The 27,178-nt window shown below is 35.4% G+C and overlaps 1 protein-coding gene across 3 annotated transcripts in view; it reads left to right on the forward strand.

Moving 5' to 3' along the window:
* LOC107569319 (gastrula zinc finger protein XlCGF57.1-like) overlaps positions 1–20,429 on the forward strand; it is a 190,339-nt gene extending 169,910 nt beyond the window's left edge. For all 3 annotated transcript variants that reach the window (XM_016255382.1, XM_016255383.1, XM_016255381.1), the window contains exon 3: positions 18,459–20,429. In XM_016255382.1, the coding sequence (XP_016110868.1) occupies positions 18,459–20,146 (1,688 nt within the window). In that variant the 3' untranslated portion in view covers positions 20,147–20,429. The remainder of the gene's footprint in view (positions 1–18,458) is intronic.
* The last annotated feature ends 6,749 nt before the right edge of the window (positions 20,430–27,178 follow it).

A 27,178-nucleotide genomic window follows, 5' to 3' on the forward strand; every position in this document is an offset into this window, starting at 1 on the left:
GGCGCTGTGTGATTCGTTGTGAAAGCGAAACTACTTTGTTTGGTCTTCCAAAAGAGGACGATATCCGCTTCGTCATGCCTAGAGCTGATCTGTGCTGGTCGCTGAGGGAATACATCAATTTAGTGTTGTGGATCGCCGGATCGGCTTTCACCGTGGATGAAGCGAGTCCAGCCCGGGATCGTCACATGTGGTTGCCGCAAGCCCTCCGGACGCTCCTTCCTCGAATCCGCCAGCCACGTCATTCTCAAGCCCGCCGCCTCTGCTCACTCTAGCCCTCCGGCCGTTCCTCACTCTAGCCCCCGGCCTCTGCTCACTCTAGCCCTCTTCCAAAAGAGGACATGACTAGAAGTCTGTGGTTAAGTTGTATTTACAACACTGTTCCAGAACAGTTTAACCCAAATATTCAGATGTGTCCAGATGTGTTTCCTGATCCTGCTAGAGTAGACTACAATGCCGGCAGTTCTGACTCGGTCTGTAAGTACGTTTTTTATATTTAAAGAATGTGCCAATGATGATTCAAACGTGAGTTTTGGGCAGTGTAGAGTAGCACTTGTTGTTTGTCATTTCTCCGATCAGAAATGCAGACATGGTTTTATGTTTACGCGGCGCAATGCAACGCATACAAAGACAGTATAAGTCATTATAATCCGTAATTATGTCCCCACTGGATGCAACAAATGCCTTGTTTATAATGGGTTTTAATGTTTTTGTCTCGTCGCTCTGGCCGGACAGGGCATCACAATATGGTAGGGGCGTAACATTTCCGTCACACGCTTGAGGTATTCGGCCAATCACAACGCACTGGATAGCTGGCCAATCACAGCACACCTCGCTTTTCAGGCCGATGAGCTTTGTAACAATCGACGCGTTTCAGAAAGGCGGGGCATAGAGGAGAAACAATAATGTACAGTATGTGGAAAATATGGTTTTTGAACCTTAAACCGCATAAACACATTTCATTACACCAAATACACAAAGTAATGTTCTTTTTAGCAGCATCATATGACCCCTTTAAAATTAAATTATGAAAACCATCCGTTTCTATCACTTAGGCCTAATTATGCAACCGTATAGAAAAAAAAATATTGTAATATATTATATTAATAAAATAAAATATTCATTTTACATAAGGCGAAATGTGAGTGATCAACTCGTATATAATGCTGTGAGTGAGTGCTGTTTCTTAGTTTTTATAGTGAAGTAATACCATTGTCATAATGACAAATATATATTCGATGAAAAGAATGCAAATGGTGTGTAAGGATTGGTAAGAAATAGGCCTAATTGTGACTTTCTAACGTTTACAGATAAGGATATAACTGTAAGATGTAAATATGTACCGATACAAGCACATTGAAATCATTAAACAACTCATGTATTTGTTACAAATTAGTTACAAATGCATAAATAATGTTTTGATATTTTAAACATGAAATTTTGAATACTGATATTTGAAATAATTAAAAAAATGAAAAGATACATTAGATGTAAAATTAAAACAATTAAAACCGCCAGTAGGCGGCAGCAAGTCACTGTTAATAAGTGAGTCATTGCAGCTGAACCGAATCATTTAAACGGTTGACTCATTCAGGAACAAATGAAGGATGCGTGCACTCTGTAGGTGTGTTTTGTTTGGTGTTTGCAATATTCTCGATAATGTAATGAGTTCGGTATTTGCGCTAAACCTGCGCAGATTTGACTTGCATGAACTTCCCCAAGAAATTAATGAGTGAACATAATTTACAAAAAGTAACCCGCCAAATTGGCTAGTGATTTGACAGCGTTACCCGCCACTGCTGATTTTTACCTGCGGTTGGCGGGTGTTCATTTCAAACCCTGATTATAACCCTTAAATCCATTAAATTTTCTATTGTGTTTTGGGAGGGGTTCTGTTGGTGTGTTTTTTTTTTTCAGCAGGGAATATTATAATGGTATTACTACTACTTCAGAATTTACTTAATTACTGAATTTCGCAGGAAAGTTTAGTTTATTTTGTGTAAATAAAGAACTGTATTACTTTAGTCAATTATTAAAGTATTACATGCCAGCCAACATTTCAACGTTGATTCAAACCCTGATTATAACCCTTAAATCCATTAAATTTCCTATTGTGTTTTGGGAGGGGTTCTGTTGTTGTGTTTTTTTTTTTTCAGCAGGGAATATTATAATGGTATTACTACTACTTCAGAATTTACTTAATTACTGAATTTCGCAGGAAAGTTTAGTTTATTTTGTGTAAATAAAGAACTGTATTACTTTAGTCAATTATTAAAGTATTACATGCCAGCCAACATTTCAACGTTGATTCACCAGTGAATCAATGTCGGGTGCATGGTTGAATCAACATTGGATTATGTTTTGATTTTGCAAATTGGATCAATGTTGATATCGTGATGCTGTTTCACCATCTTACCTTCGTCATGGGTGAATTAAGGTCGTTCTGAAGACATTAGATTAAAGTTGAATAAGGTGTTGATTTTGCACATTTAATCGGCGTTGCGATGTTGTTTCACCATCGTACCTTTCAACACGGGTGAATACACAACTGTACGTTCAATTAGAACCTAGTTTGCATTTAGATCAACACTGTACATTATAAAGGTTAAAAATCAAATGACTGGCAGCAATGGCTTTACAATCAACTTCAATAAACTACCACATGCTCAGTTTTGTAAAACAACAGTTTTATTTTGGAAACGTACTGTATAAAACGCATGAAAATAATCTTAAACTTTAGTTTGCAGTGTTTGTGCATGGATGTATTGTTAAAAACCTGTAGAACTGGCAGAAATGGCTTTGCAATCAACTTCAATAAACTACCACATGCTCAAAATTGTAAAACAGCAGTTTTATTTTGGAAACATACTGTATAAAACAGATGAAAATAATCCCAAACTTTAGCTTGCCGTGTTTGTGCTTGGTTGTATCGTTAAAAACCTGTAGAAGAACAATCCAAATACAATATATTTAGTGACTCTAAAAAGGTTTTGTAAAATAGCATGCATATTTTGCGCTGCACCTTATTTTGGTGGAAAACTATAGTTTCTGTGAAAACATGTTTTACTAATGTGTCTCATTACAAGAGATTTGTACATTTGTGCAGTGAAAATGTGTTGAACAGTTCGAGAATGGAACCTGCAACAGAAACCGTGACTGTGGTAAAGGGGTACAGGAGCATGTGACCACCTGTCTGAGTTTTGTCGACAGTCGATGTGGCACTAAATTTGACAGACAGTCGCCTTGAAATTCTTTACGCAGGAAAAACCCTGCCTTGAATGAAATGCATTTAATATTTTAAGTAGAAATGTTTCTTCAAATTCTGATAAAATGTTAGAACCAACAGCCTTGTGCATATAGCGTGGCTGTGCTTCAGGTGATCCTTGAAAGAGTCCCAGCTCTAGGTTCTTTCTGACACCATCCCCTCCCCTCTCTCCGACTTTTGCGCTTTTTGTACTGTCCTTTATAAATAAAAACAAACACACCAAAAATAAATACTCATAAAATATCAACTTTGATATTGTGAATCTGTGAATTGTGTATCGTTAACTGAAAACTGAATGCAAAACAAATCACATACAATATTTTCACTTTACAGTTCAGTAACAGTCGGGTTGGAAACAAAGTGCACAACACTATTCATTAAACACTTATTTAATGTATTCAGATGAAAGTTTATTACAATGTTAACTAATTATTCACAAGCCGTTTTTTGAGCCCCCAGTTACACTGTTTTAATCAGAATCCTAACTATACAGTGTATTTAATAAAACAAGTAAAATCAAATTAAGTACATTTTTATTAAACTAAGTAACATCAAAACCTATCACAAAAGGTCAATGAATCTCTACCAGAAGTGACAGTGCAATGTAGCAGATGAACAATTCCTTACCAAATTGCCAATAAACAGCTGGATCCTTGATGACTACAAGGGGAATGAAGAAATGGTTTACTGAAAAGTTCTTAAAGCAGGATTTCATTTAATACCATTTCTTTAAACCAATGGTTCTCAAACTTTTTATACCAAGTACCACTTCAGAAAATATTTGGCACTCCCAAGTACCACCATAATGACCAACATTGAATTTCAGCAGCATAGTAGGCCTAACTATTCAGCTGCAGCGCTGCACAGTTCAAAAACGAGGCTGTTTTAATCCTATTAAGAATATTTATTGTTGTCAGCCACTTTAACATTGTACAGTGCAATGTAGCAGATGAACAATTCCTTACCAAATTGCCAATAAACAGCTGGATCCTTGATGACTACAAGGGGAATGAAGAAATGGTTTACTGAAAAGTTCTTAAAGCAGGATTTCATTTAATACCATTTCTTTAAACCAATGGTTCTCAAACTTTTTATACCAAGTACCACTTCAGAAAATATTTGGCACTCCCAAGTACCACCATAATGACCAACATTGAATTTCAGCAGCATAGTAGGCCTAACTATTCAGCTGCAGCGCTGCACAGTTCAAAAACGAGGCTGTTTTAATCCTATTAAGAATATTTATTGTTGTCAGCCACTTTAACATTGTAAATGCACAGTTTGAACATTAACACTGCACTGTGCTTACATACAGGTAAATAAAAAAACTTAATGATTAAATTAAAATGTGTTGTACCAAAATGTAAATAAATACTGTACTTAAATGTAAAAAAAAACTTTACCAAAGATTAAATTAAAATGTATTAACATTAATTTATATTTAATTTAGTGATTCCTCTGCATACCACTAGAGAGAGCCTGAGTACCACTAGTGCTACTTGTACCACACTTTTGGCGCTTTTCCACTGCGTGGTACGACTCGGCTCGGCACGGCTCAGTACGGCACGGTTCGGCTCCGCACGACTTGTGTTTCCACTGCAGTTCAGTACCGCTTTAGAGTGGGCGGGATTATTCACATGTCGTTATAGTTGCGCCGCTTCTACTACCACGACTCCTAAAAACAACTTTTTCATTCCGCGTCGCCCCATCAAGCTCTCGCTGGATCCGCTCCTCTGCTATCAATGAGAGGAGCGTCTGTACTTCCTCAACAGACAACAAAACTTTTTGGTTGTTAAAAAAAGGTGCGCTCGTTCAAAACAGTTGCGTTGGATCCTTCGCTGGCTGTGCTGATTTAAATCTAGCGGTTCTTTTGTGTTTGTGTCGCAAGTTCAGTGACGCAGGTAGTGACGATTCTCTCCGGCCAATCCGTGATCAGCAGAGTTTACACGTCACGTTTTGGTAACGGTACAGTTCACTTGGAACCCCAACCGAGGTGGTACTAAAAAAAGTACCAGGTACTGTACCCAGTGGCAAACCCCCAAAAAGTGAACCGTACCATGCCGTGGAAAAGCGCCATTTGAGAACCACTGCTTTAAACAATCTAAATTATATTGTACCAACATTTGCGATTATATGATATTCAGAAAACACAAACAGCGTATGTTATCTTTAGCCCTATTCGGACGGGACTAGTTTTCCAAACGACGTTTGAGTTACAATTCTTATCAGCCGACGTCTGTGATTTCATGTACTGATTCGGACGGGACTAGTTTTCCAAACGACGTTTGAGTTACAATTCTTATCAGCCGACGTCTGTGATTTCATGTACTGATTCGGACGGGACTAACATCTCCATGTTTATTACCGAGGTAGGAGTGTCTGTGTTTTACTTGTGGGTGTTGCAGAAGATCACGTGTTCAGGATGCGTGTATTGCGTATGGTCTCATGACCGATCAATGGCAAGTAAACATTTGTAAAATTGTAATAAAAAAAATAAACAAATTTAACATGATGATTTTATAGAACTGGGTTCTTATAATAAACCCACTGGAATGAAAAGTTTTAACTCATATAATTTACACGTTATGTAATTGAGTGCCGAAATGAAAGTAATCTTACCTGAAACTGATATTACAGTAGCCAGTCTCAACAGTTTACGTGATTTGGCTCTTCTTGTTGATTTCACTTTTTATTTCTTCGCAGTGTAATACCAAACACAACTACATCCATTATTGGTGCACAGAAAGCAGAAACTTGAATACCGGCATGCTAGCTAGAGATTGTGTACGGTAGTTCACCTTGACCAAAACGCACAAGAAAAAGCATTTTGGAAAAAAATTTAAACGTTCATGTACTAATAAAAACATCTAAGAATACATCTTTTATTCTCCAGTCCTGAAAGCAGAACCGATAAGGGAGCTCTTGATATGTGTTGTGACACAGCTCTTGCAAATTAATGTTACCTTTTTTGTTTGGTGTCATTTAGAAGCCGAAGTAATCTCATATTACATAAGTTTTTCTTTAGTATTAATTTGCCTAACTATCGATCTGACCCTGTAGACGCCATAATCACACACTCTCTCTCTCCCGCTTTTTTTTTATTTTTATGGTGGGCGTTTACGCAGTTGGCTAGAGCAGTGCTCATTGGGGAGAACGTAGGTGCGCTCACTCTATTGGTTAGAAAAGGCTGCCACTCAAGCCTGGCAGTCATGCTTATTAGGGTTGGGTATCGAGAACCGGTTCCAAATTTCCAATAATCGGGTATTCGATAAGACGTGCATTTCGATTCCGCTTAACGATTCCCGCGTTCGCATTTTAATGTGATTTTAAACTATTTAAGTGTAGGAAGGGAAAGAACTTGCACACTGTTTGTGTGCAGCGCACACATCTGAAGCGCTAGCACAGAGAACAGTGGTCCCGATGCAGGTACCCGACCTGTGTCAGTTCTCGAACTGTTCCGTGCATTTCCACAAAGGTTGTTCCGGGCCAGAACTGACTTCTCTTTTACATTTATCGACCAGTATGCACGAAATACGGCAGTATAACATCATAAACACAGCCGTTTTTTTGTCTTAAGTGAATGTAAACAGATGAGAAAGAAAACGCATGTGTAACAGTATTTTTAGATCTGTGTGTGTTCAGTGTTAAAGAGACAGCCGTCTAATAAACGTGCTGTTTATTAGACGGCTGTCTCTTTAAAATCCATTAAACAATGGATTTTATGGATTTAAAATCCATTGTTTAATGGATTTTTTTATCTTATTGGAATCGGAATTAGGAATCGATAAGAATCGGAAACGATAAGCAGAATCGGAATCGATAAAATTCAAACGATACCCAACCCTAATGATTATGCTCTGGAACAGAGTAATATCGTGTCCACATCGCAGGCTTTGCGATTAGCAAACCGCAAACTCTCAAATTGCGATTGCGATTCAATTTTGATTAATCGCACAGCCCTAGCGCACATTCTATCAGTTGCAGTTCTGGCGCCTCAGTCTCAATATACTGTACAACGTGACATACATTCACATCATATGTTAAAACAGCGGTAGGACACTGCACTTATTCACAATCACAAAAGTACGTTATTTGCATGTAAAGCATGCAAACACAGTTGGTTAGCTCTTAGGTTTACATATAAACACTGTCAGCTCGGTAAATCTCTCTCCACGATCATTCAGTGCTTGTAGATAAATGTCTATGATTTTGCATAAAAGGACTTTATCTTGCTTGTTTATTGTTGTTTCTAAATCTTGTTACTTGCTACCGGGTGTCTGTCAAAACGGGAGTAGAAAAGACTATTGTTTTTAACGTGCACAGTAACTGAAATTTATAAATGTTAAAAGAACAGATTGAACAGATATAATACGCATCAGTATCTCTTCCCTTTGTGCTTTGACATTTTTAATGCGAAACATGCTGTGATTCCATGTTGCTTCGAGCGCATCATTTTTAAAAATGTCTTTTAATTTTATAGTATATATTTATATATAAATATTGTTTTTCGTGAGTGAATTTTCTAGCAATACAAGTAGCAATGTGTAACATTTTACTAGATTTAGTGCTACACATTTATTTGTTCCCCACTAAATAATGTTTTTTCAGTAAATGTTTGGATTTTTGTCATTATAGTGCACTGATTTTTCTAGAATAACTTTTGCTGCTGAATTATCCTCTAACCTAGTTTATAATATATTTATTGTCATAGATTATGAATATAAATATATTTTTTCATATTTATTTGTATTTTTATAATATTTTTCTTTATAATGAAGTAGTCTGTATTTAGTAGATTGTGAAAGTGTGATTATCAGTTCCACACACAGATGTAGAAATTCTACATTGATTTAAAAGAAAAAAACTGCATTGGTATCATATCAGTGTCGGCTAGGGCTGGACGATATGGCCAAAATTTATATCACGATATATCTCTTAATTTCAGACGATACGATATAATTCCGATATCGATATGAACACTATTAAAAAAAAGCCTCATAAAAACTGCCAAGAACGCCCACAACAGATGTGTGGACCTACAAACTTATGAAAAATTTATTTGCCAAGTCTATGAAACCTCTTCCTATAAAACTATTTAATTTTTTAGAAAAAAACAGCACAAAGAACCGGTTCCAAATTTCCAATAATCGGGTATTCGATAAGACGTGCATTTCGATTCCGCTTAACGATTCCCGCGTTCGCATTTTAATGTGATTTTAAACTATTTAAGTGTAGGAAGGGAAAGAACTTGCACACTGTTTGTGTGCAGCGCACACATCTGAAGCGCTAGCACAGAGAACAGTGGTCCCGATGCAGGTACCCGACCTGTGTCAGTTCTCGAACTGTTCCGTGCATTTCCACAAAGGTTGTTCCGGGCCAGAACTGACTTCTCTTTTACATTTATCGACCAGTATGCACGAAATACGGCAGTATAACATCATAAACACAGCCGTTTTTTTGTCTTAAGTGAATGTAAACAGATGAGAAAGAAAACGCATGTGTAACAGTATTTTTAGATCTGTGTGTGTTCAGTGTTAAAGAGACAGCCGTCTAATAAACGTGCTGTTTATTAGACGGCTGTCTCTTTAAAATCCATTAAACAATGGATTTTAAATCCATAAAATCCATTGTTTAATGGATTTTTTTTATCTTATTGGAATCGGAATTAGGAATCGATAAGAATCGGAAACGATAAGCAGAATCGGAATCGATAAAATTCAAACGATACCCAACCCTAATGATTATGCTCTGGAACAGAGTAATATCGTGTCCACATCGCAGGCTTTGCGATTAGCAAACCGCAAACTCTCAAATTGCGATTGCGATTCAATTTTGATTAATCGCACAGCCCTAGCGCACATTCTATCAGTTGCAGTTCTGGCGCCTCAGTCTCAATATACTGTACAACGTGACATACATTCACATCATATGTTAAAACAGCGGTAGGACACTGCACTTATTCACAATCACAAAAGTACGTTATTTGCATGTAAAGCATGCAAACACAGTTGGTTAGCTCTTAGGTTTACATATAAACACTGTCAGCTCGGTAAATCTCTCTCCACGATCATTCAGTGCTTGTAGATAAATGTCTATGATTTTGCATAAAAGGACTTTATCTTGCTTGTTTATTGTTGTTTCTAAATCTTGTTACTTGCTACCGGGTGTCTGTCAAAACGGGAGTAGAAAAGACTATTGTTTTTAACGTGCACAGTAACTGAAATTTATAAATGTTAAAAGAACAGATTGAACAGATATAATACGCATCAGTATCTCTTCCCTTTGTGCTTTGACATTTTTAATGCGAAACATGCTGTGATTCCATGTTGCTTCGAGCGCATCATTTTTAAAAATGTCTTTTAATTTTATAGTATATATTTATATATAAATATTGTTTTTCGTGAGTGAATTTTCTAGCAATACAAGTAGCAATGTGTAACATTTTACTAGATTTAGTGCTACACATTTATTTGTTCCCCACTAAATAATGTTTTTTCAGTAAATGTTTGGATTTTTGTCATTATAGTGCACTGATTTTTCTAGAATAACTTTTGCTGCTGAATTATCCTCTAACCTAGTTTATAATATATTTATTGTCATAGATTATGAATATAAATATATTTTTTCATATTTATTTGTATTTTTATAATATTTTTCTTTATAATGAAGTAGTCTGTATTTAGTAGATTGTGAAAGTGTGATTATCAGTTCCACACACAGATGTAGAAATTCTACATTGATTTAAAAGAAAAAAACTGCATTGGTATCATATCAGTGTCGGCTAGGGCTGGACGATATGGCCAAAATTTATATCACGATATATCTCTTAATTTCAGACGATACGATATAATTCCGATATCGATATGAACACTATTAAAAAAAAGCCTCATAAAAACTGCCAAGAACGCCCACAACAGATGTGTGTACCTACAAACTTATGAAAAATTTATTTGCCAAGTCTATGAAACCTCTTCCTATAAAACTATTTAATTTTTTAGAAAAAAACAGCACAAATAAATTAATATTCACCTTTTATTTGTATTTATCCTTCATACAAACAAGAAATGTGAAATCACTGTCAAATAAACATGTCAGACTCACCTTATTAATATCTTTAACTTCAAACTATAGGCTAACATACCAGTCAAAAGTTTGAACCATAAGATTTTTAATGTTTTTAAAGAATTCTCTTCTGCTCACCAAGCCTGCATTTATTTGATCCAAAATACAGCACAAACAGTAACATTTTGAAATATTTTTACTATTGAAAATAACCGTTTTCTATTTGGAAATATTGGAATGTAATTTATTCCTGTGATTTCTTGATGATCCTTCAGAAATCATTCTCAAATCTATTTGATCTATGCTTGTAAATTGTGTATTTCTTTTTCTTTCTTTTTTTTTTACTGACTGTTCACTTGCCTTTTAATCATGTTTGAACTTTCTCAGACTATATTTTTTGCTGTGGTATATGAAGAAGTACTTAGTGTGTGGAAAGCAAAGTTACAATGATATTAAAGTAGTGTCATTAATTTTTTTGTTTGTATGTTCACATTGATGTTAAATTACATTTTCATCACTTTTTATTTCACTACTTTTTTAGTAATGCTAAAACAGTGCTGGTCACTTTCAGAAGTTATAGTGATTCTTTATTTTCCAAGAAAGAATGTGAAACAAATTGGTTATATAATATTCATTTTTAAATATTTTAAAATATAATTTTAATTGATTTTACACACTTTAAGCAATATCGTATCGCATATCGAATATCGCATTTTTTAACAAGGTATCGCACAGCCCTAGAAAGCAGCATCCTCTTTTTGTTTAGGCGTATTTTACAAAAGCACAAAGATTTGTTTTTATTGTGAATGTACACAAATAAAGGCAAACCTTTTACAATTCCGATTATCTTTAGGACTAAAAGGAGTAGTTTTACACCTCACTTTTTTTTAGAACGAGGAGCTAATTATCGACACGTTTCAGATAATGTACATTATATGGAAAATAATGTGTTTTTTTAACCTTAAACCGCATAAACACATTGCATTACACCAAATACACAAAATAATGTTCTTTTTACCAACGTCATATGACCCCTTTAAAATTTCAATTTAGTTTTGTTTACATTATATTTAAATTGTTATTTAGCAAATGCTTTTATCCAAAGCGACATGAGGACAATAGAAGCAATCAAAACCAACAAAAGTTACAAGTTCTATATTAGTATATTATTATAGTGCTATATTTCAATTTCACAAAGAAACGTACAGTATTTTGATCAAGCAATAATAAAAGGACACATTTAATTTATAAAAATTTATTAAAATTACATCCCTAATGTATGCAAAACACTGGTAATGTATATCGAAATATCGGAAATGTGTTTAGAAATCATATCACCGTTATTGAAAAAAATTATATTGCGATACATATTGATATTGAATTATTGTCCAGCCCTAGTGTCGGCCAATACTGAACCGCAGGTATTGTCATTGGTATCGGAAGCGAAAAAGGTGGATCGTTATTTAGCAAATGCTTTTATCCAAAGCGACATGAGGACAATAGAAGCAATCAAAACCAACAAAAGTTACAAGTTCTATATTAGTATATTATTATAGTGCTATATTTCAATTTCACAAAGAAACGTACAGTATTTTGATCAAGCAATAATAAAAGGACACATTTAATTTATAATTTGTCTTAAATCTCATGTTGTTAAAAAAAATCGTGAATCGAATCGTAAGTTGTGAATCGTTACATCCCTAATGTATGCAAAACACTGGTAATGTATATCGAAATATCGGAAATGTGTTTAGAAATCATATCACCGTTATTGAAAAAAATTATATTGCGATACATATTGATATTGAATTATTGTCCAGCCCTAGTGTCGGCCAATACTGAACCGCAGGTATTGTCATTGGTATCGGAAGCGAAAAAGGTGGATCGGAGCATCCCTAATTTCTGTGGTATGAAAAACTGCTTCTATGCAAAACTTCATTTAGAGGAAAATTTTTTATTTATTTATTTTTTGCATATTTGGGATTTAGCTAATAATCAACCAGTGGCTTGTACCATGATGGTAGCTGAACAAACTCAGGGTTGCAGTAGTATTCTTGGAATTGTCAAAACCAAACCAATCCGGCTTTGTTGGTACCATGACGCTGATTATCAGCATGACACATGAAAGTGTGACATCAGTAATAAACAACCAATCACATGCCTTGAAACTGTGATTCACTACCAAAAATTAAAAGATAGAAAAATGTAAACACATTTACAGAGCAAGATGAAAAAAGCTGTTCATGTTCAGCACAACTTTGACATGTCTGACACAAAGTCATTAACACACTTTGCTCGAAAAAGCTCTCTAAACCAGAACATAACCTGCCCCAGTGCAGGTTAACCATGGAGCGTAAGTTACGATGAACACCGCTAAAAGCCAAACCACTTTCATGGTGCCTAAAAGTTGTCACAAACTAAACTGAAACTTACCTGGCTAGCCAGTTAAACCAGCTTCATGCTATAAGTCCCAGTTCTCCTGGGTTAAGCTGTGTTTGATAAATGGTATTACAAGAGATTGTGTATAGCTGTTAGGGCTGAAACGAATCCTCAAGTAACTCGAATACAAAAAATCATCGAGGCAATTTATTTGCGGTTCACGGTTTTACGATTATGATGATTATTATGCATTTATTCATTTCCCAACATTACCAATGTATAAAATCACATGAACACTCTTTAGATATTAAAGTGTTATTTATTTCTGGCTTTTGAAACAGAAATAACACAGTAACCAACAATACAGTAAAAAATTATAATAGAAAAGACAAACAAAAGTCCATCTCTCCCATTGGAATTAAAAAAAGGTGACCTCTGCTCTGTAAACATCCATGACAGTATTCCTCTTTTGAAAATAACAAATGGAAATAGATTGCAAAAGTATTTAATATTTTCAGTTTGTACATTCTTTACATTTCTTTTGGACCTGGGGTAGAGACTTTGGAAACATGGTGGAAAAAAAATATTGTTGGTTTTTACTTATGAATAATACTACAACAGGAATAGTAAATAACAAAGTTAATGAAGTAGCCTATTATTAATATACGACTAATATTAACTGTATTTGTCCCACAGGGGAAACTGTTACTAATGATGGAAATAAACTGAAATATTGTAATCAAGTGTCATCCATACGTAGTCTATTAATTTTAATAATCATTATAATAATTCATATGATTTTACATGTGGCCTGAGAAAATCATGTCTATTATTTTGGTTTGTGAGATCGGAGATCGCGCTGCACACGTGTACAAACATTCAGGAGGACACAAACTTCTTGAGAATGCTGCCCCGTGACTTTTATTAATAAAATAGTTTAAATAGCCTACTGGAGAGACGCACAGACGCAGGTAGCAGGGCTCTATGCTTACTTTTCTTTTTAGGAGTGCTTGTGCTCCTAACTTAAAAAATTTAGGAGCACGTTCAAAATTTTAGGAGCACCTTCTAAACAATTATCCAAAATTTTATCAAAAAGTAGCCTTTCCATTACGAGGTGATATTTGACTCCTCTAACTTTATTAAAAGCATGTAATCTTTTGTCAAGTTCTTTAAAAAATTATATTTGATGAACTTTTTAAAAATGTTAATTAAAACGACAGAATAAAAACAAGTAGAATAAGAAATATAAGTTACCAATCAAATGAAATCAGTATCATCTTGTCATCTTTTGTCAAATTCTTAAAAAATATATATTTTATAAGCTTTTTAAAAATTGTTATTAAAACGACAGAATAAGAACAAGTAGAATAAGAAATATAAGTTACCAATCAAATGAAATCAGTATTAACAAAATGAATTTGTAAAGGTGGCACAGAAGAACACAAAAGTGGCCTGGTGTACTTTCAGACATTTAATGAGGCTCAGAAGTGGAATGAGTGCAATTAAATCCATAAATTCATGATGATATTAATGTTTTAAATATACAATTTTGAATATAGAAATATTAAATGATTTAAATAACTGAAAAGATACTTTAAAAATTAAACAAACGCTCGCTGATTTTTATTACTGAATCATTCATTCAATTGATTCATTCGAACGGCTGAATCATTCAGGAATGAAGCAAGTGACAGTATTTATGAATGGGTAATCATGAATCACTGACTCACTAGATTCGTTTAAAAAACCAGTTCATTCATAAACGAGACACCGCTGTGTTTGAATGGAGATGCGCAGCAGCTGAGCTGTGTCTTTGTTTTAAACTATTTCGATGACGAAATAGAGCAAAATCAGACAATAGTGTTATAGTCAGACAATGTAAGTCACTTAATATTAACTTCTTGTCTATTGAATTGTATTGTATTAAATCAGTATCACATTTACAAACTCCCTTAAAAATCATTAAAAGCTGTCACTCATCTTAGTTCATCTTGATCTCACATTTATAATCAACGAAGCTCTCTACGCTGCACAATGAATCTCTTATTTACACCCTGTCTACACTTTGCTTATGAAAGGATTCGTGAGATATGTCTGTGATACATTACTCAACGCTGCAAAAACACATAGAAAGCTTTGAAGCTCCCCTCAGCGATCACAAATATGATGATGATCGGGTCAGTCGCACTGGTGCTCCTAAAACATTTTCAGTCGCACGCAGTAGTTTTCAGTCGCAAATGCTTCGCGTCAGGTGGTTCTTATCTTCACGTCGTGCAGTTTTTTACAGTTTTTTAATATTTAAATGACACCCTGGTCATTCTTGGTGTACCCAAAATGGTCCCACACTATCGACAAGCATTTCTCTGGTGGAAATAAAGCTTCGCTGTTTGGTTCCTCTGTCTAATGCATGTAGTAGCCTCCGTGCCTCTGATAAGCACGTTTAAGCTTTAATTTAATTTAAGCTGGTGCACCGCTAGTGTACACGGTTAATTAACCATGACGTTTTAAAGCGCGGTTAATCGCTGCATCCCTACCCTACGTTAGCTATGTTTTGTGAAAGACTAAATGCCATTGTGCATAAAAATACCACAGAAAGAAAGTTAGTCAATATAACACGAAGAGTGCCAGTTTTCACCTCTAAAATCAGCATGATTACAAATGTGATTTTATTCAACAGTTCAATAAACAAGAAGGTAATATTATGAGACTTACGTTTTAGACACTATATTGCCTGTTGTTGCTTTATTTTGCCAACAAAAAATTTCCAAACACAGCCACAGCGCTCTTTTGCGTCTCTGTGCAACATGACGGCGTTTCATTCCTGAATGAATCAACCATTTAAATGATTCGGTTCAATCGCAATGACTCGCTTCTTAACAGTGACTTGCTGCCACCTGCTGGTGGATTTTCATTAAAAAATTTTTTTTTAAATATCAGTATTCAATGTTTTATATTTAACATAACAAAATATTATTTATGCATTTGTAACTGCAGGTTAAATGCATTCATGTCCCTCTGTGTGGGAAATTCATCCCATGCAGCTTCTGTGTTTCCTCTGCATTGCAAAGATGAATTTTGATACTGATATCATATGTTTGGTAACAGCCCAAATGTCTTTTATTCTAATTGACTGAATAAATGTAAGAATTTGACTCAAAAGATGATGCACACTTTTAGAAAAAAAGGCTTTATAAAGGTAAAAATGCCCATAAAATGTAAAAATCTATTTAAACTTATTGGAACAGATTCATTTCTATCACTGCTGTGAACTGACCCGCACACAGAATATGAAGGTTATCAAAAACAAGTTTTACACACACACACCAGTACGTATAGGGACATTTAAGAGGGTTTATTCTCCAAATAACTCTAATTTCATGTTGCAGAAAAATGTGTTTAAAAATTGTGTATGGTCTCTTGTTCTTGTTCCAAGTTACCTTCCTGTCCACTGATTTTTGCCTCTCACAAAAGCCACAAAGCCTTCCAAGAAGACAGTAAAGGCTTATGTTATGCTTGAGCTTTAGTTAGTCTGAAACTTGAAAGTTAAGTTGCACGACATAAATGCAATGTTTAGGTATTATTATTATAATTTTTTTTATTACTATTATTTTGATTTATGCCTTAGTTTTAGTTTGTACTGTTTACCGTTTTTAAAGTAATGTGAAATTTGATATATTTGTATTTGCATTTTGAATGCAATTTGGCAATTAAATACATGAAAATAGGTTTAGTTTTCACGGTTATTAATGTATGCAATTTCAGCAATAAAAATGTTCATTTTTCTAAAAAGAAAACAAATTAGTTGTTTATTTTAAGAGCTCTATCTCATCTCATGTATATTTAGTATTGCTCTTTAATAAAGAAAAATGACTTCTTATCCGATTACTCGATTAATTGATGGAATAATCTGTAGAATACTCGATTACTAAAATAATCGATAGCTACAGCCCTAATAGCAGTGCTTCTCAACTTGTTTGGCCATGGGACCCACATTTTCCCATGGTGATCAAGCCGCGACCCACTTTGATATATAATTTGTTTAAAAAATATATCATCCCTTTAGGGCTGAACGATTTTGGAAAATAATCTAATTGCGATTTATTTTTACCAATATTGCGATTTAATATGCGATTTATTTTTTAAGCTCTTTATCTTCTGTATTATTCAACAAAGACAAGCAATAAATCATTGTAGGGGTGGGAATCTTTAGGCACCTCACGATTCGATTCCGATTCTGGGAGTCGCAGTCAGATTCCAAAACTATATATTTTTTTCTTATTGATTAGTCTTATTAATAAAACGTTTTTTTTTTTAAATTCCATATGTAATTAGAAGTACTTTTTAAAAAATAAATTACACACTAAAAAATGTAATTAAAACAATTGCATGTTAATAATTTTAAATAAACTAATATAAAACAGGGCTTAGATTAAGCCAGGATTAGGCCTTAGTTTAATTAGGACATATAAACACAGCCACATGACCGAGCACTCTTCACAAAGCACGTGTCAGCATTTGAAATGGACATAACGACATAACTGAGGCGGTGTTCGTAGAGCATTTGTAAGGAAAATACCGGCGGGCGAGACGACACACTGCAAGCGACAGCAACGCACGCGTTTCTCACAGCGCATCCTGTTCAGTGAAGCGCGTGAATATCCTTGTAATTCACTTCAACCTTTTTGAACTTTATTAAAGGTTATTGTGTGGATGGTTCGAGTGGTGTGTGTGAGAGAGAGAGAGAGAGAGAGAGCGCAACTGGAAGCAAGCAGGATGAGTTTCTAAAGCACATGGTTTCTTTTGCGCTTTAGTGAAATGGTATACAGTGTGCGCCGCCGCATTTGCGCGTGCAATTGAAGAGTGTGCTACAAGCACAGTATAACGTCTTGACAGGACAGGACAGGACAGGATAGTTCATTTTTCTGAGGTGAGAGACTTTTTATTTCATAACAATAACAAGTTACAAAAATAACAGTAGAATGAGATTGACATTAAGCCTGACAAGATCTCATCTGACCGCAGATACTGAATCGGGACAGCACGTTTTTCTCAGGCAGTCTTAACTTAAACTGCAAAAAAAAAAGTGTCAATAGCTTTCACGCACATCTTTCAAAATAAGTCTTGCATCAAGAAAAACATTTAGAATTATGTTTTTTGTTGTTGATGTAGTTTCTTTGACTACACTGTTGAGAAACACTGGTGTATAGGATTCTAGCATTCACGTTGTTGGCTTTGATGCTCTAATGCTTTCATGCTGGTTTTAATGTCTGTTGCTTTGTGCCATTAAACTGGGTGTTAGAGCCATAAAGAACATTAAGAAATTAGTCATATTTTTCTATTATTATTATATTCTTTATATTAAGAGTGATTGTTATTTGATATACAGTTTGCATATTTTGTGATCTTTATATTGCATACATGACTTTTCATAGGTCAATTTCGATTTTATAAGTAATACGCATGTGAATGTGACTGTTGATATTTTGAACCGTAAGAAGAAGGAAGGGGCTTGGTGTTAGTCTTTTGACCGTTCTTTGAAACCATATGTAATTTGAAGCTTGAAGAAGTGTAAATAGTTCTTAAGTTCGATTTTTGCTGTATCCTGACAAATGAAAAGTAAACTGTAAACTGAAAGTTTATGGTTTTAGTCGTCAAAACCTTTGTGCTGGTTCCCTATGGAAATGGTGGAGAACGGAAAGGAATGTAGATCGCCATTACACTAGGGTTAACTTGTATTTGTATTTTTTCCCTTTAGAGCGGAAGACACTGAAAGAGGAGAGTCGAGAACTGAATGAAATGGAAGAGAAAAATCTGTACATGAAACATGATTTCATTATTGGAGAAAAATCTACACCGACAGAGAAGACTTCATCACGAAAAAGAGCTCTGAATACAGAATCTAACAAATGTTATACCTGCCGTCAGTGTGGAAAGACTTTCACTCAAAAACCAAACCTCAGTATCCACATGAGAACTCACACTGGAGAGAAACCTTTCACCTGCCAGCAGTGTGGAAAAAGTTTCACTCAAAAAGGAAACCTTAAAGTCCACATGAATATTCACACCGGAGAGAATTCTTTCACCTGCCAACAGTGTGGGAAAAGTTTCACTCAAAACGGAGCCCTTAAAAGGCACATGAGAGTTCACACCGGAGAGAAGCCTTACACCTGTCAACAGTGTGGAAAGAGCTTCACAACTGAACTAAACCTTAGGTATCACATGAACATACACACTGGAGAGAAGCCATTCTCGTGTGATCAGTGCGGAAAGAAATTCAAACGTAAAGTAACCCTTACTTGCCATATGGGAATTCACTCAAACGAGGACAGTTTTAAATGTCATGACTGTGGAAAGAGTTTCAGTCATAAAGCAAACCTCAAGAATCACATGAGACTTCACACTGGAGAGAAGCCTTACATGTGTGTTCAGTGCGGAATGAAGTTCAGATATAAAGCTGCCCTTAATGCCCACTGGACTACTCACACTGGAGAGAGTCCTTACACCTGCAAACTGTGTGGGAAGAGCTTCACACGAGAACTAAACCTCAAGTATCACATGAATATTCACACTGGAGAGAAGCCATTCACATGTGAGCAGTGTGGAAAGAGTTTCAGACGTAAAGTAACTCTTAGTCAGCACATGAGGATTCACTCAAGAGAGAACTGTTTTATATGCGATCAGTGTGGAAAAAGTTACACAAGCATGAAACGCCTAAACAGGCATGTAGTAAGTCACTCTGCAGAGAATGTTTTCAAATGCCAACAGTGTGGGAAAAGTTTCAGTCATAAAATAAGCCTTAAGGCTCACATGAGACTTCACACTGGAGAGAAACCTTACACGTGCCCTCAGTGTGGAAAGCGTTTCACTTATAAACCATCCCTTGATTACCACATGAGAGATCACACCGGTGAAAGGCCTTATATATGCAAACAGTGTGGAAAGAGCTTCTCACAAAAAGGAAATCTGAAGACTCACATGATAATTCACACCGGAGAGAAGCCTTTTAAATGCCAGGACTGTGGAAGGTGTTTTAATCGTAAAGTAAGCCTTAAGACTCACATGAGAATTCACACTGGAGAGAAGCCTTACAGATGCCTCCAATGTAAAAAGTGTTTCGCATATCAAGGAGCCCTGAAACGTCACTTGCGAGCGCATTCTGGAAAGAAACCGCAGTGTTCAGATTGTGACAAAAGTTTTACGAAAAGTAGCAATTTCAAAAATCACCAGGGCATTCACTTCGGTGGAAGGCGATTTAATTGTGATCATTGTAATAAAGAATGTCTTTTGCCATCACGCTTACAGATACACCTGAGAAGTCACACAGATGTGAGACGCTATTTGTGTTCCTTGTGTGGTAAGAGGTTTAAATGGCTCAGCAGTTTCAAATGGCACCAGAAAATACGGACCTGCGTGAAATTAAGGCTCCGTTCACACCGCAGCTGAATGTGGGCCAAATCTGATGACCATTTCCACTCTCTTCCTCTTTGTACTTTTTATTTAGACTTTATTTTCTTTTGTCATGTACACATGAACTCCTCTGAGCTCTACATGATCATCTCAATTTGTAATATTGAGCAGTTGCCGTAGATGCCCTCTAATTTCGCTTGTATGGAGGTGTCGTTCCATTTCATGTATTGATACCTTGGGATCAAAATATTAGTAATATTAAACTTCTGTCTTGCTGTGAAATGTGTCACGGAAAGATTGTAAAAAAAAAAAAAAAAAAGGGACAATCTGAATGAAATAAACATCAAACTGCATTATTTGATTGATCTTTACTGGTTGAGCCAGCACTGGTTAGTTCTCACCACAGTTTTAAAAAAATGCTAAAAAAGTGGGAGTGGTGCCGAGCGGAGGAGGGGGTAGAGGGGAGACCGACAACACACACAGCTTCGCGTTTAGAAAGTTTAATTTCGCTCCCATCGAGTTAAAAACACAAATAAATGCACAGCTTCGCGTTTAGAAAGTTTAATTTCGCTCCCATCGAGTTAAAAACACAAATAAATGCACAGCCATTTGCACTCTGCATCGAAAACATATATATGAACGCACTGTTGCACCTCTGAGAACTTTTAAGGCTTATTCTGTGGCGTTTATATAAGCCTTTTGACGAGTTGTCACAGTAAAAACGGTTATACTCACCAAGTGAATGGATCAAGTTTGTGCCGAACTCTTATTACAAAGCAAAAACAACCACTCTTCTTTAATCCATGAACGTTTCTCTCAGTTAATGTACACAGTCTGACGCGTCTGTCATAGCAAATCAACACATGCTGTTGTGAATAATTAATCGAAGCGTCTTCTCATAGGATAAGAACACGCTGCTGAACACGCTTACTCATGAATAATTTATTAGACACCGACGTGTCATCGATGTACTAAAATGCTGCGTTCAAGTCCTCCTGGGACGTTCGTACTTGCGAGTTGACAAGTCGTAATAACGACGTCAGGTGCGTTCAAGTCACTTTGGTCGGAACAATATGGCGATTTAACTTTTTTTCCATAAAATCCAACGATTTTTAAAAAATTTTAATCTACAAAATGATGAATAAAGAATCATTGCATCATTGTGTTTTTGCTTTTTTCAGTTTTTATTCAATTTATGTAGGTGATGTAAGCGGAATCATTATATGTTCTTTGGTAATTATACAATGATATAATATTTTGTGTAACATATAGATTTAGTTTACATTACAAAAAATTAATCATTTTATTAATTTCAACAAATTTACCATCGATACAGATGCTGCATATCTAGTCTTTGGATGCGTCCATTGCATCCGACACGTTTTCTTACTGACACATCCCCAACTCGGAAACTCGGGGCTTAAAGAAAATTTCGAGTTTCCTACTCATAATAACGACTTTGTGGTGGTGTTCATGTGCGTTCAACTATCTGATGACTAAAGAACATGCATCATTGTGTTTTTGCTTTTTTCAGTTTTTATTCAATTTATGTAGGTGATGTAAGCGGAATCATTATATGTTCTTTGGTAATTATACAATGATATAATATTTTGTGTAACATATAGATTTAGTTTACATTACAAAAAATTAATCATTTTATTAATTTCAACAAATTTACCATCGATACAGATGCTGCATATCTAGTCTTTGGATGCGTCCATTGCATCCGACACGTTTTCTTACTGACACGTCCCCAACTCGGAAACTCGGGGCTTAAAGAAAATTTCGAGTTTCCTACTCATAATAACGACTTTGTGGTGGTGTTCATGTGCGTTCAACTATCCGACATGACTTGAACGCACCATTAGTCCATTGCCACGTCACAAATTGTGACGTCAACACAATGTAGATTTTAAACCCGGAAGATGAAAATAGTGCAAAAAAGCTTAAAATTAACCTGTTTTCTCCAACAGTAAAAATTATCGGATGCTAACATTGTCTTCTATGATGTGCAACACAAACACCTCTGCTAAAATCTAAGAAAAAGTAGTCTGGGGTTTCATGACCCTTTAAATTATAATGTGCTACTGTTAATCAAGGTGGCTTGATTTGTGAAGCACTTTGGGCAACAAAGTTGCACTTAAATGTGCTATATAAATAAATGAAGTTGAAGATGGGTTTGGTGCACACAGGGATAAAAAAAGTACCCCATGTGTACAATGAAATATACTGCTGGATCTTTAATGTTGTGGGCCTATTTTTCTGCCGGAGATCCTGGATATCTTGTTCAGATAGATGGCATAATGGATTCTATAAAATACCAATGGATAAAAAACTGAATTTAAAACTGACTGTCCATGCTAGAAATCTTATAATGGGCCATGCTTGGATCTTCCAACAGGAAAGATCAAAACAAACATCAAAATAAAAAAAAATAAAAAGTGGGTCACTGAGAACAAAACCAAGCTTCTGCCCTGGCCAACCCAGTTCCCTGAGCTGAACCCTATAGAAAATGAGTGTAGTGAACTGAAGAGGAGAAGCATCAACATGCAGCTGGAAATCTGAAGGGTCTGGAGAGATTCTGGATGAAGGAATGGTCTCTGATCTCCTGTCAGATGTTCTCTAAACTCTTGAGGCATTAAAGGTGAAGAGCTGTTCTCTTGGCAAAAGGAGGTTGCAAAAAGTATTGGATAAAAGGGTATGATTAATTGTGACCAATGCGTATTAGAGAAAAACATTTATTTCATAATGAGATTTCTCTCACATTTTAAATTCTTATTCTCCAATGAAAGGTTAGATTTGAGTAAATTTTTAAAATAAAATATCTAAAGAATTGATGATATAGGTTAATTATCACACCCTTCTTTGATCATATTTACCACAGCACAACTGTATATATATGTGTGTGTGTGTGTTTTAACTTATAAAAATGAAGATATAAATATATATTGTAACTTGTAAATTACACTACAGTTCTGTAAAAGAATATAACAATTATTAGGCCTATAATTGTCAAATAATCATTTATTTTAATTTACAAACTGTATATCATATATTTTGTCTAATGTCCAAATAGTACGTGCAGCTTTACCAAACACTGCACTCCTGTAATGTCTGCACATTCCATTCTCTTGCAGGCCTCCATGACACAGGCAAATACATGATTATAGAAGAATAACTTGATACATAAATGGCTATATTCACATTGATTATACTTGATTAATTTGATTAATTAAAATCTTCTACAGTATTTCTCACAGCAAATCACATAAATCAAAGCAGTGCCCATCTATGAAGGCTGTAGGATGTCAAATATACACAACTGTTTATATTAAAGTCAATCATTGAAGTAAGTGTTTATTTAGGGCCATGCCTATTCATTTAGAAGATGTCTTTAAGATGTGTATGATTTAGAATGTACAGTCATGGCCAAAAATATCGGCACCCTTGGTAAATATGATCAAAAAAGGCTGTGAAAATTAATCTGCATCGTCTGCATCTTTTGATCTTTTATTTTTAAAATTCTCAAAAATCTAACCTTTCATTGGATAATAAGAATTTAAAATGGGTGGAAATATCATTATGAAATAAATGTGTTTCTCAAATACAAGTTGGACACAATTATTGGCACCCCTAGAAATTCTTATGAGTAAAATATCTCTGAAGTATATTCCCATTTCTATTCACAATTTTGAGCACTTCAGGGTGATTATGAACATGAAATTATCCAGCCATGGCTTCCTGTTTTACAGAAATATAAATAGGAGAGAAAACAAAGCCCAAATTCCTTTAATCATCCATCACAATGAAAAACCAAAGAATATATTTCTGATGTGCAGCAAAAGATAATTGAGCTTCACAAATGAAAGTGGCTTTAAGAAAAGAGCTAGAGCAGTGAAAATTCCCATTTCCACCATCAGGGCAATAATTAAGAATTTCCAATCAACAGAAAATGTTACAAATCTGCCTGGAAGAGGACGTGTGTCTATATCGTCCTAATGCACAGTGAGGAGGAGAGTTTGAGTGGCTAAAGACTCTCCAAGGACCACAGCTGAAGAATTGCAGAAAATAGTTGAGTCTCAGGGTCAGAAAACCTTTAAAAAAATAAATAAATAAAAAAAATCAAACAGCACCTACACCACATGTTGTTTGGGAGGGTTTCAAGAAAAATTCTCCTAGCTCATCCAAAAACAATCCCCAGCATATTCTGTTGTCAGACACGACTGGATCTTCAAATGGGACTGGCTTCTATGGTCACATGTAACTAAAAAATTAGCTTTTTAGCAACAAACACTCAAGATGGGTTTGGTGCACACAGGGATAAAAAGTACCCCATGTGTACAATGCACATCCCCCACTCACGTGGCATTTGGAGAAATGCGCAGAGCCTGCTTTACGTGGACACTTATTATCTTATCTAGAATTTAAGTTCATGGAGACCCGACCATATCGGCCCGCCGGAAGAGGCCGGCTCGCACATCTCAGTAGTGATGGTGTAAAACTGACATCTTAAAGATCAGATCTATCTATCAGATGTTTGTACACAGCAGATGCTTTCCAGATGAAGTGATCTTTGGCAGACATCTTGCAGACGTACGTGTGCTATCTGGGACAGAACTCAAGCTGACTTGACGCGTTTGTGCAACATAACTGAAAGCTGACTTTTAACATTTGTCTGTGTGACAGACTAGCGCGTTTCTGTGTGATGGAATGAAAGCTGATGTGTTCTGTGCGACAGAACCCGAAGACTGATTTAGCGGATTTTCTGTTTGACGAAACTGAAAGCTGATTTGATCCATGACAGAATTTGAGCTGTTTAGCGCGTTTCTGTGAGACCGAACTGAAGCCGACCAAGCGCATGTCTGTGCGACAGACTAAAGCAAGTGTGAGTACGGTTTAATTAGGCCCTGTCCCAAATGGGTACACTTCATGTGCACTTGCTTTCTTGTGGACCTACAATGGCCGTCTGCGCATATCCGTTAAGTCCACGAGACCGTAGGGTGTCCCATTCGTTATTTTAGCTTTCAGAAGGGTGCTCGCGAGTAATTAAATTACTAAGAGTAAAATGGGTAAAGATGTCCACTTAACTTTATATTTGAAATGCATTTCAACATTGAATATGCCTTAATTGCAACTTACTAGGTTATATTTTTGTTTACACATGGTTAAAATATGTTTACTGTAGTGGGAAATCTACAAATACTATAGTTGAACTACGGTCACTTTAGTAAAACCACCATGGTTCATTTTCATAAGGGACTGCCAGTGACGGGCTATTGCATGCATAAAATGCAAACTTTTTATTCTGACAGCTATGATTTCTATTAACATTACAGAATAGAACATGATCAATATGAACTTTTAACGTTCAATTTAAATAAATGTAATTGCACAAACTATGTAGGCTATAATTTCAATTTGTTTATTGTGAAATAACTCAAAAATAAATGTTTTTTTTCTGTCCTCTGATAAGCATTGTTCTGCCATTCCCAAAAACATCAATGGTTTCTTATGATACGTTTGGGAAACAGCCCTGTTTGAATGCACTGTCAGCAGTGAGTGAACACTATCTGTGATTGATTAGTTCTGTCCTGCAGCACTTTTGGTGTTCATATCATAGGTTCAGATGAGCAGGAAAATAGTTCTATCCTACTCAAATATTCGCTAACATAGGTTATTCGTCCAATTCAATACATATTGTACACATTCATTTTTTTGTTAAATAAAATCACTGGTAAAAAAAAAAGCACACCTTAGTATCGATATTTTTTAGTTGAGTATTGATACTTTCGATACTCGCATTAGTATCAATATATCGATACTTCAGGATCGATACGCCCATCCCTAACTTCTACCCAACAGTCAAAGCGGCATTACGTCACAAAAGTGTCCTTAAAAGTCTTAAATGGTACAAGAAAGTCTTAATAATGGCTTTTAGGAAGTCTTAAATTTGGGAATGGTAAGTTGAGAATTGTGATACAGCTTAATATGAACTTAAAACTTCAAAAGGCTATGATATTTTTGAATATGTGTGCTGCATGTTTCAATGTCAGCTGCTGCGCTGCTTTGTGTACTGTGGTTACCGGGGAAACTGCTACATTTCTGCCCGTTTCAAAGAATGAATTAGCATTTTTATTAAGCCCGTACTCTGTTTTTGTTCAAAATCAGCCCATGTTTTTATGCAGCAAACACACAGTTGTAAATGTGAACTGGTGGGCAAGAAGCTAATGCATTATACAAATTTAAAGAATTAAGACAGTAAAATATATTTCTATGTTATTTAATTATTAGGCTATAATAATTGATTGATAATAATTATTTAAATGAATATAATAATTTATACTTTTGCCTCCATTTTCTTTTAAAAAAGTGGTTTAAAGGCTGAAATGTGAAGTTAATCGTTCTAAAAACCTTTTTGTTTTTGTGAAAACTTGTATCTGAACTCTAAATCATGCTTTTTACAGTTATTTTAATTTTATTTGTGCAGGTCTTAAAAAGGTCTTAAAGGCCTGGTTTCATAGACAGGGTTTAGCCTAAACCAGGATTAGGCAATAGTTTAATTAGGACATTTAAGTAATTTTTATAAACATGCCTTTATAGACAGGGCTTAGCCTAAACCAGGATTAGGCAATAGTTCAATTAGGACATTTAAGTAATTTTTATAAACATGCCTTCATAGACAGGGTTTAGCCTAAACCAGTATTAGGCAATGGTTCAATTAGGACATTTAAGTAATTTTTATAAACATGCCTTCATAGACAGGGTTTGGCCTAAACCAGTATTAGGCAATGGTTCAATTAGGACATTTAAGTAATTTTTATAAACATGCCTTAGAAAAAAGCATTACTGGTGTGCCTCTTAAGACAAAACAAAGGCACTGACATGTTTTAAGATCAGTCAGTGCAAGTTTCTTTCAGTTGAAACAGCTCAGATTTACATTTTAGTCTAGGACTAGGCTTAAGCCTTGTCTGTGAAACTGGGGGGGAAGTCTTACATATGAGCTTCCTGCAGATACCCTGGTCTGCCAAAAACCATCAATTCATGTTTTTAGGTAGGCCTATATAATTG

The sequence above is a fragment of the Sinocyclocheilus grahami genome, unplaced genomic scaffold, assembly GCF_001515645.1.
Source record: "Sinocyclocheilus grahami isolate Dianchi unplaced genomic scaffold, SAMN03320097.WGS_v1.1 scaffold1333.1, whole genome shotgun sequence".
NCBI lineage: Eukaryota > Metazoa > Chordata > Actinopteri > Cypriniformes > Cyprinidae > Sinocyclocheilus > Sinocyclocheilus grahami.